This window comes from Musca vetustissima, unplaced genomic scaffold (genome assembly GCF_032173495.1).
Source record: "Musca vetustissima isolate MV318-11 ecotype Yass unplaced genomic scaffold, APGP_CSIRO_Mvet_v1 utg4944, whole genome shotgun sequence".
Lineage (NCBI taxonomy): Eukaryota > Metazoa > Arthropoda > Insecta > Diptera > Muscidae > Musca > Musca vetustissima.
The window spans coordinates 99,654-119,014 of record NW_026877834.1 but is presented as its reverse complement, the minus strand read 5'-3'; the positions used below and the strand labels follow the sequence as shown (position 1 = coordinate 119,014).

Below are 19,361 nucleotides of genomic sequence, written 5' to 3'. Positions count from 1 at the left end.
TTTCGACATATAATTTTACTCCGGTGAAATATATTCACACTTCATATTTCGAATGCTACAAATGGATTGACAAATTAACTATGCACTCCACTTAATGACGGAAGTTATACAAATAATATTCGTTATAAACATCCTAAAAAACTTTCAAAAATGAATTGTTTTTTATTAAGTTTTTCATACATAAGTCATTCTGGGCAGATTATTTTTATCAACCTTAAGCCACATAACGCTAGATATGTGTTGTTCAAAATTCAATATTTGATTTTTAAAATTGAAATATTTTAATAATAATCAGAAATGTTATAACAACTTTTTATTTAAATATGAAGAAAGGAGAGTATAGAAGAAAATACAATAATATTGTATTGATATTGCCATTTTTGTTGTCCTTTTAAAAAGATGAATGCTTTAAATAAGATAATATTCTAATTTGGTAATATTTCCCTCCACTAACGACCTGTCTATTGAACTGAAATAAATTTTACATTCCAAAATTCAGTGGCAAATAAATTAACTAGAATTTTTACATTAAATGGTTATATTCAACCATCTGTTATTTTAAGCATAAAAACTAACACCAAATTAAAAGCTATGAAAAATGTAGATATACACATTCTATGAATTTTTTCTATTCCATGGTAAATAATTCATCAAGAATTTTGGAATAGAAAATAATATTTCAACAATTCCAGAGAATATCCTTAACGGTCATTGTTATTCCTGTTATAATTTTATTACGAATGAAATCTAATCAAATGAACTTTGATTAATCATAAAGTCGCTCTAAACATATTGTTTATTAATTATGCACAACAACAACAAAACAAGAACTTAAAAACGACAATTTCAAATTTCAAACTTTCTGTCATTACTCATAATATACTCTCTCTATCATATATTTTCCAAATTACATTTTGTCTAGTTGTCTATATTTTCTAATTGAACATTATTTGTTGTGTATTGTCCTTACAAAAACAACAACAAAAATACACTCCTCACTACCACATAACTGTGTTCTTGTCTAAAGACTTGTGTGTCATAAATATAACTTAACTTAATAACAGACAATAACCACACAGGTACACACACACACACGACAAACACTATAAGAAACAAAAGCTATTAATACTACACGCTGCACAATTCTTTAGTTTCTAAAATTTGCCACATAAAACTTTTACTCTACAACAGCAACGACAACAAATAAACTACAATTACAATGGCTACCTTAACGTTGATTAAAACAAAAAGTACAACAATAACAATGAAGAAACTAAATTGAGAACTACAACTACTCCCCACCACAAAATACCCAACTAAACACACCCACACACACGAAATATAACTACTAACACCTTGTTTCTAACAACAAAATAATAATAATGCACTCACACACACACAAAACTTTCTTTTAAATATCCATCATAAAAGTAAAACTAACTGTTCTCTGTCTCTCTTAATTGAGTACTCCCTCTCATTTTGTTTTTCCTTGATGTTAACATGTTTAGTTTCAACTCATACCAATTGCATTAACTGTTTCTCCCTAAACACTCTCAAAATTTCTCCCACTCTCTCTCTCTGTCTAGCTCTCTTTGAATGTAATTATTGAAAAACGAAATGTGTCCGTTCGTTTTTTTTAACATTATTTTTGTTAACGGTTTGTGTGTGTATTAGTGTTCCCACAGTTTATATTAGCAATACAATAATATAAGATTATTATCAAATACGTACATACTTATATATATGTATATTTTTATATATACAACAGAAATATATATATTTACAAATCAATAAATTTCCAATTAGCTGTTAATAATAAATGTAATTTCTTTGTCGATTTTTAACAAATATTTTCTTTAACTGATGTTCTTTGTTCTTGTTTTTTTCTTGCTGTTTCTCTTTTTTTCTTATACGATTTCTTTTTTCTTTTCTTGTCTTTTCTTCTCTTTTTTTTAATTTTCTTCCCCTTTCAACAGCTATTTATGATAGATAACTGTGCCGACGATTGGAGAATCGCTATGACATGGCAACGAATTAGTCAAATAGGTTTAGAACTTTTTATATGTGCTATACATCCAATTCCTGGTGAATATTATTTTCAATGGACAACAAAATTGGCGAACAAAAACAAAACAATGGGCACCGAAATGGTGCCGTACGACGTAGCTTTATCATTACCCATGTTCCTTCGTTTATATTTAATATGTCGTGTAATGCTTTTACATTCAAAACTATTTACGGATGCCTCATCACGGAGCATAGGTGCTCTAAATAGGATAAATTTCAATACAAGGTAAGTCAAAAAATATATATGCACACATATTTAATAAAACCCATATTTTATTGAAAACATAAACGATTTTGTTGTTAGATTATCGGCAGATAGAAGAAAATTTCTTTGAAACATAGATCATATACCAATCTTTTAGTAAACTGATCATCCAACGGATCGATTCGATTGATATTTCCTAAAGGCATGTGTTTCTTCATGTTTATGACCCTAAATGGTCTTAGAAATAATGCAAATCCTGAACCCACGTTTAAATGGTCGTCTTAACTCTGCTGAATTTATGGACCCATCATGACAACTTTTACATCACCTATAATATTTCAGAATCTGTTTTTTCATAATCCACAATTTTTTGGAAATTTATTAGTGTTGGCAACGATAAGGTTTTCCGGCAAACGATCGGGTGAAAGGGGAAAGGGAAAAAGGGACACTATATAAAACCATTTGGGCAATGGTCCTGTGGAATATTTGGAGGTCAAAATATCTTAATGTTTGGCTCAAAACGATTATTCCTTCATATAATATTATAATTTCACATTTTTGACAATTTTGTGGGGAAGGTACCAAAAGGAGTGGACCGATATTCCCCATCAATGAACTTGAACTAAGTTTGGAAGAAATATTGAACTATGTTTTGAACTAAGTTTGGAAGAAATATTAAATTAAATGTGCAAAGCAAAGTGCACCAATTACCTCAAATCGGATGCAAATATATATGGGAGCTATATCTAAATCTGAACCGATTTTCACGAAACTTTGCACACATCATTCTAGACTGAATTCAGTACGCTATGCCAAAATTCGTACAAATGAAAAGATTTTCAGGGATTTTGGTGCACCATTTCCCAAAAATCGGGCGAAACTATATATGGGAGCTATATCTAAATCTGAACCGATTTTCATGAAACTTAGAACACATTCTTATATAAGAAATTCATTACGCTATGCCAAATTTCGTGCAAGTCGAAAGATATATATGGTCTTTGGTGCACCAATTACCTTAAATCGGATGAAAGTATAAATGAGAGCTATATCTAAATCTTAATCCATTTTCACTAAACTTTGCACACATCATTCTAGACTTAACTCAGTACGCTATGCCAAAATTCGTGCAAATCAAAAGATTTCCAGGGACTTTAATGGACTATTTACCTAAAATCGGACGAAACTATATATGGGAGCTATATCTAAATCTGAACCGATTTTCACGAAACTTTGCACACATTGTTCTAGAATTAATTCAGTACTCTATGTCAAATTTCGTGCAAATCGAATGATATATAGGGACTTTGGTGCACCATTTACCTTAAATCGGACGAAGATATATATGTGAGCTATATCTAAATCTGAACCGATTTTCTCGAAACTTGGCACACATCGTTCTAGAATTAATTCAGTACTATATGCCAAATTTCATGCAAATCGAATGATATATAGGGACATTGGTGCACCATTTACCTTAAATCGGACGAACCAATATATGGGAGCTATATCTAAATCTGAACCGATTTTTTTTCAAACTTGGCACACATGACTTGTTTTCTAAATCCGAATTAATTGTACATTGTTTACAATTTAACATGCCAAATTTCATGCAAATCGAAAGTGATATAGCATATTCTCAAAAGGAACCATGTGTCTATCCCCTTTTGCCTGTTACAATCGGACGAACCTACATAGTGTGGTGAGGATATATCTTTATAATGTGAACCGACTAGATATAAAGATAATATGTTGTGCAAAGTTTAATTCAAATCGAATATTTCTTTCGCCGAATATTGGATTTATAAATATTGACCATTTGTGGGGAAGGTACCAGAAGGAGTGGACCCATATTCCCCATCTATGAACATGAACTAGGTTTGGAAGAAATAGTACAATGTGCAATGTTTGGATAAAATTGATTAATCTCTTCGAGCGTTATCGTTCGTATCAGCCGTCGAGACAGACAGACGGACGGATATTTGTAAATCGTCTCCAAATTTTGTGTAACGGATTTGGTCCAACGAAACATGGGATCTAAAACCAATGTTTCGATGAGGCAAATTTTTACCGTATCAATGCATATATACCCTCATTAGTTATAAAACTGAGGGTATAAAAATTCATGACTGGTGTTCTCCTCTTGGCCCTCTAAAATTTATTTAAGAAATACACGCCGTTTGTACTTCTTATAGCTCTCTAAAATTTATTTAAAAATTCACGCCTGGTGTTCTGCTTTTAACCCTCTAAAACTTAATTAAAAATCCAAACCTAGTGTTCTTCTTACAGACCTCTAAAATGTCTTACAACTCTCTAAAATCGATTTAAAAAGTCCACGCCTGATGTTCTACACTTAGCCCTCTCGTTACAACTCTCTAAAATCGATTTAAAAAGTCCACGCCTGATGTTCTGCACTTAGCCCTCTCGTTACAACTCTCTAAAATCGATTTAAAAATCCACGCCTGATGTTCTACACTTAGCCCTCTCGTTACATCTCTCTAAAATTTATTTAAAAATCCACGCCTGATGTTCTACTCTTAGCCCTCTAAATTATTTTATTTTAAAGTCTACGCGTAGAGATCTCCTCTTTGGCTCTCTAAAATGTATTTAAAAATACAATCCCGATATTCATCTCTTAGCCTTCTAACTTTTTTTTTACCACGCCTTACAGGCCTCTAAAATTTATTTTAAAAACCACGCCTTACAGACCTCTAAAATTTATTTTAAAAACCACGCCTTACAGACCTCTAAAATTTATTTTAAAAACCACGCCTTACAGTCCTCTAAAATTTATTTTAAAAAACACGTCTAGAATTTATTTTAAAAACCACGCCTTACAGATCTCTAAAATGTATTTAAGAAAACACGCCTTACAGACCTCTAAAATTTATTTAAGAAAACACACCTTACAGACCTCTAAAATTTATTAAAAAACCCACGCTTTACACCCCTCTACAATTTATCTAAATATCCACGCCTTGAGCCCTCTAAAATTTATCCTTTAAAATTTATTAAAAATCAGTGAGCGGTGCAGTACAATCGGGCGTGACCGATCATATGATACCCTACACAACTACCACTAAACTTCAACCTACTTCGGATTTATATTCCGAGCCTCTGTTTTGCCCTGGCATTTTTCCAAATATATTTTGCTCGGAGTGAACATGTACCCCATAAGATTCAAATTTTGTTATTCTTCACACAAAAGTCTGGGTTAATTTCTGCCGCTAAATAAAGATCGATCAATATCAAAACAACCATGCTAATTAGTTGGCCAGATCCCAGAATAGGTAGAATCTTGTAAATATTTACGTATAACTCGCCTATCTGAGTACATACAGCCATATAATTGGTATCAATGGGGGTCTTCTTTGGCCTAACCGAGCCTACATACAAAATTCCGTGAAAATTTATCCATAATTGTGGCCTGTATCGTGTTTACTAATTAGAATGTACATACAGACGGACGGTCGGAGGGACACACATATCTAGATCGACTCACTTAGACGAGATATGACGATCGGGGAACAAACTCTTGGTGTTACAAAACAGCAATAATACCCCGACAACATAGTTGTGTAGGGTATAAAAAATCCACCCCTGGTGGAAAAATCTACGCGTAGAGTTCACATATCCCAATTATGTGTTCTTCTAACACAGTTCTCTTTAAAAAATAATACACTCCTTGTGTTCTTCTCTGACCCCTGTAAGACATATTTGACACCTTTTTAACAATCCATAACTGTGGCCTGTATCGTGTTTACTAATTATAATGTACAGACAGACGGACGGTCGGAGGGATACACATATCTAGATCGACTCAGCTAGTCGAGACATGACGATCGGGGTAACAAACTCTTGGTGTTACAAAAAAGCAATAATACCCTGACAAAATAGTTGTGTAGGGTATAAAAAATCCTCCCCTGGTAGAAAAATCTACGCGTAGAGTTCACATATCCCAATTATGTGTTCTTCTAATACAGTTCTCTTTAAAAAATAATACACTCCTTGTGTTCTTCTCTTACCCCTGAAAGACATATTTGACACCTTTTTAATAATCCATAACTGTGGCCTGTATCGTGTTTACTAATTATAATGTACAGACAAACGGACGGTCGGAGGGATACACATATCTAGATCGACTCAGCTAGTCGAGATATGACGATCGTGGTAACAAACTCTTGGTGTTACAAAAAAGCAATAATACCCTGACAAAATAGTTGTGTAGGGTATAAAAAATCCTCCCCTGGTGGAAAAATCTACGCGTAGAGTTCACATATCCCAATTATGTGTTCTTCTAATAGAGTTCTCATTAAACAAAATCCAATCCTAGTGCCCTTCTCTTACCCCTGTAAGACATATTTGACACCTTTTTAAGAATCAACTGAAACAATTTCGGATAAATTTTGTTCGAACCGGTTCAGGAGTAACATAAGTTCTTGTTTCAATATTTCGTCCGATACATAAATTCTAAAACCGCGAATTATTGACCTATTGTGACTTCAATGGAGCCAACAACGGGGGCGTATACATAATATAATTTCCGAATTTCATTAAATATAACGCATACGCCCTGGCACACCGCAATGCATATAACCCGATTAAGCGAAATGTTTTTTCGACAAAAACAAAACTATTTCCTTTTCCACCAAAAATATATGTATATTTAATTAATTATATAAACAACACAATTTAATTTATATTATGGTCACATACATACCGTAAAGTCAACGGACCACAAATCTACATTTTATTTAATTAACAAAATAAATTTACTTCCTTCCTCGCCGATGAATTTACTTTTTTGTATTGCAACTTTATTCATTTGTAAAGGCAATAAATTCATTAATTAAACAAAGAATCAAATGTTTTCTTTTCAATTAGACCAGCTACACAAATGGTGACAAATGAAATGAAAACATGACTTTAATAGTGCAAGCTTCGACTGCTAAATGAATGGAATAGAATGGTATCGTAGTACCAACCAGTATCGACGTTGTTTCAGATTTTTCACCTAATCTCTGTTAATCTAAACAATGGCTGTGTTTTTTTTCACCATAGAAAAAAATAATACAAATGGAATTTATGTAAATATTGCAAAGCGTAACTATTGTTACAACTACAAATCATGGTGAGCGTAGAGTGATGCTATATAGGACACACTCGTTTTTTTTTTTTTTTTTTTTTTTGTTATTCCTCTAAGAGTGTATTTGCAAATAAATATTCATTGAGTATTTAATTAATTGATTTAATTACAAACACATAGAGATTTACAATCAAAGCAACAATAGTAAGCAATAAAGCTTGGTACTATATATATGAGAATTAATGGGCATATAGAATTGCGGCAAATGTAAACAAATAAAAAATTAAAGCAAGCAACAACTACAAAAACAACAAAACAGTAACTAAATATATTTATTTAATGCAAATAGAAGTGCCAAATAGTAAAGAGTTCTTATTGATCGTGGACAACAAAAATGCACTAAAATTTAAAAATCGGATAATTATGAGTTGGATCTGTTATTGAATCTATTCATAATAGGTCAAGTTATGAAAAATCAGAAAAATCGGCAAGATCAGACATAGTCTTATAAGTTCTGCTAAGAATGGTTCGGTTCTCTTCCTAAAATCGGATAGTCCCTTTGCATGTCATTGTAAAATTAATTTTTATCATAATTTTGAAAATTTTGTGTGGAAGGTACCAGAAGGAGTGGACTAATGGGTCCCATCGAAACAAACCTGATCTAGGCTTGGTAAAGGTAATAGATTGTGCAAAATTTGGTTAAAATCGGGCATTCCATTAGCCTGATATTGGATTTAAAAATATTGAGAATTTTGACAATTTGTGGGGGAGGTACCAGAAAGAGTGTACGAATGGGTCCCATCTTCAAACGTCATCCAGGCTTGGTAAATATAATAGGTTACACAAAGTTTCGTTAAAATCGGATAATCCGTTTGCATGTTATTATAAAATTAATTTTTAGCACAATTTCGACCATTTTGTAGGGGAGGTACCAGAACGAGTGGACCGATATTCCCCATGTTCGAACTTAAGCTATGTTTTGAAGAAATAATAAGATGCGCAAATTTTGGATTAAATCGATTATTCCCCTCGAGAGTTATCGTGCGCACCAGCCAGACAGGGCAACGGACGGACATCGACTCCAATTTTTCTGAAACGGAGTTATCTTCCTAGCCCTCAAAATTTTATTTAAAAACTCTACGCCTGAAGTTATCTTCATAACGCTCAAAGATTTATTTAAAAACTCCACGCCTGAAGTTCTCTTCCTAGCCGTCAGAAATTCAATTTAAAAATCCACGCCTGGAGTTCTCTTCATACCCTCAAAAATTAATTTCTATCTAATTAATTTCTTCCTAACTCTCAAAATTTTATTAAAAAACCAGTAAGGAAAGTAGTAAAGTCGGACGGGGCCGACTATATGATACCCTTCACCACTGTGGATATATTCAACAGATGAATCCTTACAGACGTCCAATTTTTGAAGGACCATTAACATGAAAATGGATCCAAAAACATCTCATTCTGCAACCTATACTAAATTTTTCATTTGGTCAGATACAGGGTTGCTTCAAGCTAGGTTATATTAACTTCAGTACGTTGTGCCAAATTTTTTGTCAATCGGCCTACCTTGGGGTCTTTGGTGAACCATTTATCTATCGGACGAAAATATATATGGGAGCTATATCTAAATCTTGACCGATTTTCAGGTAATTTAACCCACATCATTCTAAACCTAATTCAGTACGTTGTGCCAAATTTCGTGCAAATTGAAAGATATATAGGGACTTTGGTACACCATTTACATAAAATCAGACGAAAATATATATGGGAGCTATATCTAAATCTGGACCGATTTTCAGGAAACTTAAACCACATCATCATCATCTAGACCCAATTCAGTACGCTGTGCCAAATTTAGTGCAAATCGAAAGATATATAGGGACTTTGGTACACCATTTACATAAAATCGGACGAAAATATATATGGGAGCTATATCTAAATCTGGACCGATTTTCAGGAAACTTAAACCACATCATTCTAGACCCAATTCAGTACGCTATGCCAAATTTCGTGTAAATCGAAGGATGCATAGGGACTTTGGCACACCATTTACCTTAAATCGGACGAAAATATATGGGAGCTATATCTCAATCTGAACCGATTTTTCCCAATTTCAATAGGGTTCGTCCTTGGGCCAAGCCAATGAGCTGTGCCAAATTTCATCCAATTAGGATCATAAATGCGACCTGTACTTTTTTTACAATTTAAAATGGACGGACGGACGGACATGCATAAATCGACTCAGAAAGTGATTCTATGCATATTCTCAAAAGGAACCATGGGTCTATCACGATTATTTTTGCCTGTTACAAACATATGCACATAATACCCTGTACCACAGGGTATTATGTGATCAAAAATTATTTAAAAATCCACAGCTGTATTTCTGTTCCCAGCCCTCAAAAATTCACTAAAAAAAAGTCGGGTGTATTTCCGTTCCTAGCCCTGAAAAATTTATTTTAAAATATTCACGCCTGGATTTCTGTTCCTAGTCCTCAAAAATTCATTTTAAAAAATCCACGCCTAGAGTTCTCAAAAATTCATTAAAAATCCACACCTGGAATTCTGTTCCATTCCATTTAAAAATCCATGCCTGGAGTTATCTTCCGAGCTCTAAAAAATTAATTTAAAAATCAACACCTATAGTTATCTTCCTAACCCTCAAAAATTCATTTAAAAAATCCACGCCTGGAGTTATCTTCCGAGCTCTGAAAAATTCATTTAAAAAATCCACGCCTCGAGTTATCTTCCGAGCTGTGAAAAATTCTTTGAAAAAAATCCACACCTGGAGTTATTTTCCGAGCTCTGAAAAATTCATTTTAAAAATCCACGCCTGGAGTTATTTTCCGAGCTCTGAAAAATTGATTTAAAAATCCACGCCTGGAGTTATTTTCCGAGCTCTGAAAAATTGATTTAAAAATCCACGCCTGGAGTTATTATCCGAGCTCTGAAAAATTCATTTAAAAAATCCACGCCTGTAGTTCTGTTCCTAGCCCTCAAAAACTCATTAAAACATCCACGTCTGGAGTTCTGTTCCTAACCCTCAAAAATTCATTTAAAAATCCACGCCTGGAATTTTGTTCCTAACCTTAAAAAAATCATTTAAAAAATCCACGCCTGGAGTTCCCTTCCAGGCCCTCAAAATTTTATTTTAAAAATCCACGGCAGGAGATCTCTTCCTGTTCATAGCCTTCAAAAATTCATATAAAAAATTCACGCCTGGAAAATTAATTTAAACCAGTAAGGAAAGTAGTAAAGTCGGACGGGGCCGACTATATGATACCCTTCACCACTTTGGGTACATTCAACAGATGAATTCTAACAGACGCATTTTTAAATCACCAGTAAAATGAAATTGGATCCATAAACATGTCATTCTGCAACCGATACAAAATTTTTCATTTGGTCAGATATAGCAGCTATATCTAAATCTGAACCGATTTTCTGGAAACTTAACACACATCATTCTAGAACTAATTCATTACGCTGTGCCAAATTTTGTGCAAATCGAAAGATATATAGGGACTTTGGTGCACCATTTACATTTAATAGGACGAAAATATATATGGGAGCTATATCTAAATCTGAACCGATTTTCAGGAAACTTAACACACATCATAATATACCTAATTCATTATGCTGTGCCAAATTTCGTGTATAACGAAAGATATATAGAGACTTTGGTGTCCCATTTACCTTAAATCGGACGAAAATATATATGGGAGCTATATCTAAATCTGGACCGATTTTATCGAAACTTAGCACATATCATTCTAAACCTAATTCAGTACGCTGTCCCAAATTTCACGCAAATCGAAAGGAATATAGGATATTTGGTGCACCATTTGCATAGAATCGGACAAACCTATATATGGGAGCTATATGTAAATCTGAACCGATTTTCACGAAACTTAGCACACATCATTCTGGACCTTATTCAGTACTCTGTGCCAAATTTCATGCAAATCGAATGATATATAGGGACTTTGGTGCACCATTTACCTTAAATCGGACGAAACTATATATGGGAGCTTAGCACACATCGTTATGCACCTAATTCAGTACTCTATGCCAATTTTCATGCAAATCGTATGATATATAAGGACTTTAGTGCACCATTTACCTTAAATCGGACGAAACTATATATGGGAGCTTTATCTAAATCTGAACTTGGCACACATCATTGTGGATCTAATTCAGTACTCTGTGCCGAATTTCGTGCAAATCGAAAGATATATAGGGACTTTGGTGCACCATTTACTTTAAATCGGACGAAACTATATATGGGAGCTGTATCTAAATCTGAACCGATTTTCTCGATTCTTGGCAAACATCAGTCTAAACTCAATTCAGCACGTTGTGCCAAATTTCGTGCAAATTTGGGGACTTTGGTGCACCATTTACATGAAATCGGACGAAACTATATATGGGAGCTATATCTAAATCTGGACCGGTCTTCACGAAACTTGGCAGACATAATTCTATGCTCAATTCAGTGCGTTATGCCAAATTTGATGCAAATTGAAAGATATATAGGGACTTTGGTGCACCATTTACATGAAATCGGACGAAACTATATATGGGAGCTATATCTAAATCTGGACCGATTTTCACGAAACTTGGCAGACATCATTCTAGACCTAAATGATTAGGCTGTACCAAAATTCGTGCAAATCGAAAGATATTTAGGGACCGTTTACATCGGTTAAATATATATATATATATATATATATTTGAGCTATATCTAAATCTGAACCGATTTTTCTCAATTTCAATAGGGTACGTCTTTGGGCCAAATAAGTTACCTATGCCAAATTTCATCCAATTCGGATAATAAATGCGACTTGTACTTTGTTTACAATTTAACATGGACAGACGGACGGACGGATAGACGGACATGCGTAAATTGACTCAGAAAGTGATTCTTTACATATTCTCAAAAGGAACCATGGGTCTATCTCGATTATTTTTGCCTGTTACAAACATATGCACAAAGACATAATACCCTGTACCACAGTGTGGTGAAGGGTATAAAAATCCACGCCTGAAGTTCTCTTCGCTGGAGATATCTTCCTAGCCACGCTTGGAACTTTTTTCCTAACCCTCAAAAATGCATTTAAAAAAATCCACGCCTGGAGTTCTCTTCCGAGCTCTGAAAAATTCATTTAAAAAATCAACGCATGGAGTTCTCTTCTTAGCCTCAAAAATTCATTTTAAAAGTAGTTACCAAAAAACCGTTAGCCTTGTAACAGATGGATCCAAAATCTTATTTAAACATAATATAAAATTATAATGTTTTCAAAAAACAACAACAAAGTCGTTTATAACAATTATATTCCTTTACAATTTTAAACCATTTTAACATTAATTCTTTAACATTTCATGTTTTGCTTTTTATTTTTCCTCCCTTAGATTTGTCCTTAAAACCCTAATGACAATATGTCCTGGTACGGTGTTACTAGTGTTCATGGTCTCCCTATGGATCATCGCATCATGGACGTTGCGGCAATGTGAACGGTAAGTTGTTTCAAGTTGTTCTATTTCCTGTTATTTTATTTGTTTGTCATTTCGAATTCTCAATACTCCCGATATTTGTAATTTTGAACATCCCACCCCCCCCCCCTCTTGGAAATTTTTGTGACCCAATGCCCCCCCCCCCTCTTTTTGGACTTTCCCTCTGTTGTTAATATTGTTCAATTGTTTACTTTTAGTTTATTTTCTTTTAATGTTTTTTTTTTCATTTTTTTGGTAATGATAAACAAATTATTAGGTTTTTGTTTAAACAACAAAAAAGTCCTCCCCTTGTCCCTCCAATGTAAACAAAAACCAAAATCAAAAAAAAAAATCTATAAAAACAAAAGAAAAGCGAGAAAGCAAAGTTAAAATGAAATGTTTCCCCGAACAAAAAAAGAGTGTGAGAGAATTTAATAGAAAAAAATGAATAATTTTTTTTTAATTCTTTTTACAAACTACAAACACCATTTGCCTTTATGAATATGTATCTAACAAAGCACGTGTTATATTTTCTTTCCATATCTTTAGATCAAATTTTTTTCTCTTTACTTTTGTTTGTTACTCTTCCTTTTCTCTTATTCCTGCCTCAGTGTTTCTCTTTGTAAATTTTTGTATTATTATTTATATTTCTTTCCAATTAAATGTTATTGTATTTAATTATTATTCTTAATGCCAATGTCAGTTTATAAACCATAAATATTGAAAATGTTTGATTTTATTAACAATTTTTTTTTTTTGTTTTTTGATTTGTTTATTATTGTTTATATTTGTTATTGAAAATTTTACGTTTAGTTGTATATTGTTTTTTTATGTTATTATTTTTATTATTTATAACAATTGACTCAAATTGCTCTTTAGTTAATAATCATAAATAAATTTCAATTTTGTTCAATAAACAATTTGAACTCGATTATTATTGTCAGCAGAAACGCAAAAAATAAAATTCGAATAAATAACTTGATAAATAAACACTTCCTCCACACAACTACCGCTTTATTTAAATATCTAGTATACGGCATAAAACTAAATGAATTAATTTTTATAGACCAATAATGTTGTTATGCAAATAAATATTGTTGTCGAATTTAATTATCGTTAACATTTACCGTTATTTATGTTTACGTATATAAATGTGCATTTTAATAGCTAATAGGAAAATCAAAAAGAAAAGGATTTTGTGTGTCATCATGCAAATCGAGGATGTTATTTTTTTAGTTTATCAAACGTAATGATTTCAAATATAGAAATCACACACATAAAACAAATTTGAAAATCTACGACTACAACAGTTATATTTGTAGCCCCGAAAAATTAATTTAAAAATCTGCGCCTATTTCTAGCTCTCAAAAACTTCATTTAAAAATCTGCGCCTTGAATTCTATTCTTATCTCTATAAAATTCATTTAAAAAAATCCACGCTTAGCTTTCTATTCCCAGCTCTAAAAAATGTATTTTTATAAAATCCACGCCTGGAGTTATCTTCCGAGCTCTGAAAAATCCACGACAAGAGTCGTAGCTCTCAAAAATTAATTTCAAAATCCACGCCTAGAATTCTATTCCTAGCTCTCAAAAATCCATTAAAAAATCCACATCTAGAGTTATACTCCTAGCGCTCAAAAATTCATTAAAAATTCACGCCAGGAGTTCTATTCCTAGCTCTCAAAAATTCATTTAAACCATCTACGACTAAAATCCTATTTATAGCTGTAAAAAATTCACCACACTGTGGTACAGGGTATTATGTCTTTGTGCATATGTTTGTAACAGGCCAAAGGAATCGAAATAGACCCATGGTTCCTTTTGAGAATATGCATAGAATCAGTTTCTGAGTCGATTTATGCATGTCCGTCTGTCCGTCCGTCCATCCGTCCATGCATTTTTGTTAACAAAGTACAGGTCGCATTTGTGATCCGATTTGGATGAAATTTAGCACAGGTCACTTAATTGACCCAAGGACGAACCCTATTGAAATTGGAGAAAATCGGTTCAGATTTAGATATAGCTCCTATATATATTTTCGTCCGATTTTATGTGCACCAAAGTCCCTGGAAATCATTCGATTTGCACCAAATTTGGTATAGCGTACTGAATTGAGTCTAGAATGACGTGTTTTAAGGTTCTTGAAAATCGGTTCAGATGCAGATATAGCCCCTATATAAATTTTCGTCCGATTTAATGTAAATGGTGCACCAAAGTCCCTGAAGATCATTCGATTTGCACGAAATTTGGTATGGCGTACTGAATTGAGTCTATAATGATGTGTGTTAAGTTTCGTGAAAATCGGTTCAGATTTACATATAGCTCCATATACATTTTCGTCCGATTTTATGTAAATGGTGCACCAAAGTCCCTATATATCCTTCGATTTGCACGAAATTTGGCATTGTGTACTGAATTGACTATAAAATGATGTGTTTTAAATTTCATGAAAATCTGTTCAGATTTAGATATAGCTCCCATATATATTTTCGTCCGATTTTAGGTATATAGTGCACCAAAGTCCCTATATATCCTTTGAGTTGCACGAAATTTGGTATGGCGCACTGAATTGAGTCTACAATGATGAGTGCTAAGTTGCGGGAAAATCGGTTCAGATTTCGATGTAGCTCCCATATATACATGTATATATTCGTCCGATTTTACGTAAGTGGTGCACCAAACTCCTTGCACAACGTATCGAATTGAGACTTAAATGACGTTATTGCATTTTATTGAAATTGGCGCAGATGCAGCCATAGTTTCCATATGTATTTCTGATTGAAATTAAATTTTTAACACCGAATAGCGTGTATCAATTTTGCTATAAATCGTTTTCTATAAATGTGTCCCATGGTCTAAATCTACCCGAATGAAATTAAATTTATCATAAGTTGCAGATAGGCATGGGTAATGTTCGAGGGAACATTGACATGCAATTGTACGGATGCATATGTAGAATATACCCAAAGTGGTGAAGGGTATCATATAGTCGGCCCAGTCCGACTTTACTACTTTCCTTACTGATTTAAAAAATTCAATTTTAGAGTTCTGTCTTTAGCCCTCCAGCCGCCTTTAAACCAGTGTCAGAGCAGCATACCTTCTAACCCAATTATAGATGCTCATAACAAAAACTAGCCTAGGGCCTTCAGGAAGAAAATCTATACATATTCACCAGGTATCTGGAATACCCAATAACAGCCACCTACATTTTTATACGAGGCTTTCTCAAAGCGTGGGCTTATTTATTTTCTGTCAATAAGTTTTCACCATTTAGGTGGCCGAAATGCCATATGACAGCCCCTTTGTTGAGAAAACGTGTTTTAATTCTCCAAAAACCGAATATTGTACGGGCCTTTTTATGGGGGCTATGACAAAGCAGTAACCTATGTTGAAAATGTACTGCTGAGCTGTTTATACCACTCCAGAACCTCAGATTACCAAATGTAAAACCTGTCGTGGACTTCTTAACAAAATTGTATATATGTGTTCTTGTAGAAACCAAGAGGTTTTTATATGGAATATACATAAACTTTATAATAGAACCCAATAGTTCTTCTTGCAGAGAGTTTCATTTGGTATAGAAGATCACGAAACATTCTATAGAAGACCAAAAAGTATTTTTGTAAACTAAATGAGAGGTATTATTTTAAAATGTCAGAAAACTTGATAGCAAAGTTCTTCACAGGCAAAGAGGTCTTATTTTTGAAAACCAAGAGGTCTTTTTATTGAGGTCTTCTTTTTGAGGACCAAAAGTCCTGATAATAGAAGACCAATGAAAGCCAAACCTTCTTCTTATAAAGATAAAGGCGCCTTCTTATAGAAGACCAAGTGGTTTTCCTTAAAAGATCAAGAGGTCATATTTGGAAGTCGAAGAGTACTTCTATAGGGAACCAACATAACTTTTTATAGCAGACCAAGAGGTCACTTTTTTGAAGGCCAAGAAATCTTCCGATAGAAGACCAAGTAGTCCTCCTGTAATAGACCAAGAGGTCTCCATGTAGAATACCAAGAGATCTTTTTTCGAAGACCAAGATCTTTTGTAGAAGACCAAGAAGTAAAATGCGTTCTTATTGACAAAATATAATGCATCATCCTCTTAGATAATTAAAGATCATTAAATCCATACAAAAAATAAAAGATTTTCCTATTTCTTCCTTATATAATTAATTACACATCAAAATTAATCAAAGTCTTCATGCAGCTCATAATTCAAATAACACATTTCTATCATCCTATTATCCACTGTTCAAAATAATCCCTTTATTGGCCATCAGGCTAATAACATATTTTCAAACAGCTGACAGCTTCCCGATTAATTTGTTTCTCTGCCAGTTAGTGTACGTTCCACCCTCAATGTTGATGATTTCCAGCAAACGGTTGACAGCTGATGTCAGTTTATGTTAACATGAGTGAAAGAAGATAATTTATAAGTGTTAGAATATATACATATATATTAATATATATATATATAATGTATATTTTTCCAATTACTTACATCTATAGATGTGTATATTCAATGTCGTTGTTGTTGCTGCTATCGCAAGTATCATTTTTTTTCAAAAGTAATCATTTTGGACAATTCTCTCATACATTTATTATAGTTATCATACAATATTTTTGACAATTTTATTATACATTTCTATGATATACTTAACATATATATTGTATAACAACATATACATATGTCTGTACATCTGTACAATCCCTAGGGATTTTGTTGTGTTGTGATTGATGGCTGGAGATGATGACAGTTACCAAAATAGAAATACAGAATAAGAGGGCATTTGTGTGTGTGTCAAAAGTTTGTTAGTCAATATTGCTTAGATTTTCCCCCTAATTCCCTTTAATTAGAAGATTTCTGAAAGGGGGAGTATTCGGTATGTCTCATAGTGTGGCAAAATGAAGTGTGAAAAAAGGGTCTTATATGAGAATATTTTTTATCTACTATAAGACGTCCTTTTCGTCTACTATAGAGATGGATTTCTAGCATATATACCATAAAAATTACGTTAGTCTGCCCAATAATAAAATTTGGTGGGAAACTTTAAGAAGCCATTTTGGTTCTATTCATTCATTCCTAGCCCTCAAAAATTATTTTAAACCAGTGAGCGGAGCAGTATAGAAATAAAAGGGAGCTATATCTAAATCTGGACCGATTTTCACGAAACAAGGCAGACATCACTCTAGGCTCAATTCAGTACGTTATGTCAAATTTCGTGCAAATCGAAAGATATGTAGCCACTTTGGTGCACAATTTACATGAAATCGGACGAAACTATATGTGGGAGCTATATAGAAATGTGGACCGGTTTTCTCGAAACTTGGCAGACATCACTCTAGGCTCAATTCAGTACGTTATGCCAAATTTCGTGCAAATCGAAGGATATATAGGGACTTTGGTGCACCATTCACGTAAAATGGGACGAACCTATATATGGGAGCTATATCTAAATCTGAACCGATTTTTCTCAATTTCAATAGGGTTCGTCCTTGGGCCAAATAAGTGACCTGTGCCAAATTTCATCCAATTCCGACCAAAAATGCGACCTGTACTTTGTTTACAATTTAAAATGGACAGACGGACGGACAGAATATATATCAGAAAGTGATTCTATGCATATTCTCAAATCTGAACCCTGTGTCTATCTCGTTTCCTTTTGCCTGTTACAAACATATGCACAAAGACATAATACCCTGTACCACAGTGTGGTGAAGGGTATAAAAATCCGAGATAAATAGGTCGATATTCTATATGAAGATCTGTATAAAATGACCTCGTAGTAAAACGCTAATTATACCCTACACAACTATGTTGTCAGGGTATTATAGTTTGTAACGCCGCGAAATATTGGTCCTAGACCCACCTTTAAGTATACCGATCGTCATATCTCGACTAGCTGATTCATTACATGTGTGTGCCGTATGTCCGTCTGTCCATTATAATTTATAAACACGATACAGGCCACAGTTATTGATCAATCTTCGCGAAATTTTGCATGTAGAATGGGTTCTGGCCAATGAAGAACCCTATTGTTTTTGAAAAAGATCGGTTAATATTTAGGGGATGAAATGGACCAAAAACTTTATTTTTGTCGGTTTTTCTGGTCGCTTCAGAGGCCGCAATTATGGCCCAAACACCGCGAATTTTTGCATGGAGAAGCGGATCGGAACAGAGAATAAGCATGCATGTTTTGTTAAAGATCGGTCAATATTTAGCGGGTCAAATGGACCCTGACTTTTGTGTGAAAAATTACAAAATTTGTTTTCTATAGCGTATAGATTTGCTCCTGAAGGACCTAGACCCGAGAAGTTGACAACATATTCACGAGGAGTGGTTGGCCGTCAAATTGATACCAATTACTTTGTCGTATGTACTCGGATGTGGGAGTTACACTTAAATGTTTACAGGTACTTACGTAATCAGATACTATTTAATAACCCATTACCAAACTAGAGGTCAGAAATATAGCACTGATCGCTTTAAAATTTTCCATGAGGATCCAGGTATGG

General features: G+C 33.6%; 1 protein-coding gene across 2 annotated transcripts in view; it reads left to right on the top strand.

Moving 5' to 3' along the window:
• Positions 1-19,361, top strand: part of LOC133322509 (small conductance calcium-activated potassium channel protein) — a 182,557-nt gene that overhangs the window by 69,914 nt on the left and 93,282 nt on the right. For both annotated transcript variants that reach the window (XM_061531497.1, XM_061531496.1), the window contains exons 4-5: positions 1,977-2,293; positions 12,771-12,875. In XM_061531497.1, coding sequence (XP_061387481.1) covers positions 1,977-2,293; positions 12,771-12,875 — 422 coding nt within the window. The remainder of the gene's footprint in view (positions 1-1,976; positions 2,294-12,770; positions 12,876-19,361) is intronic.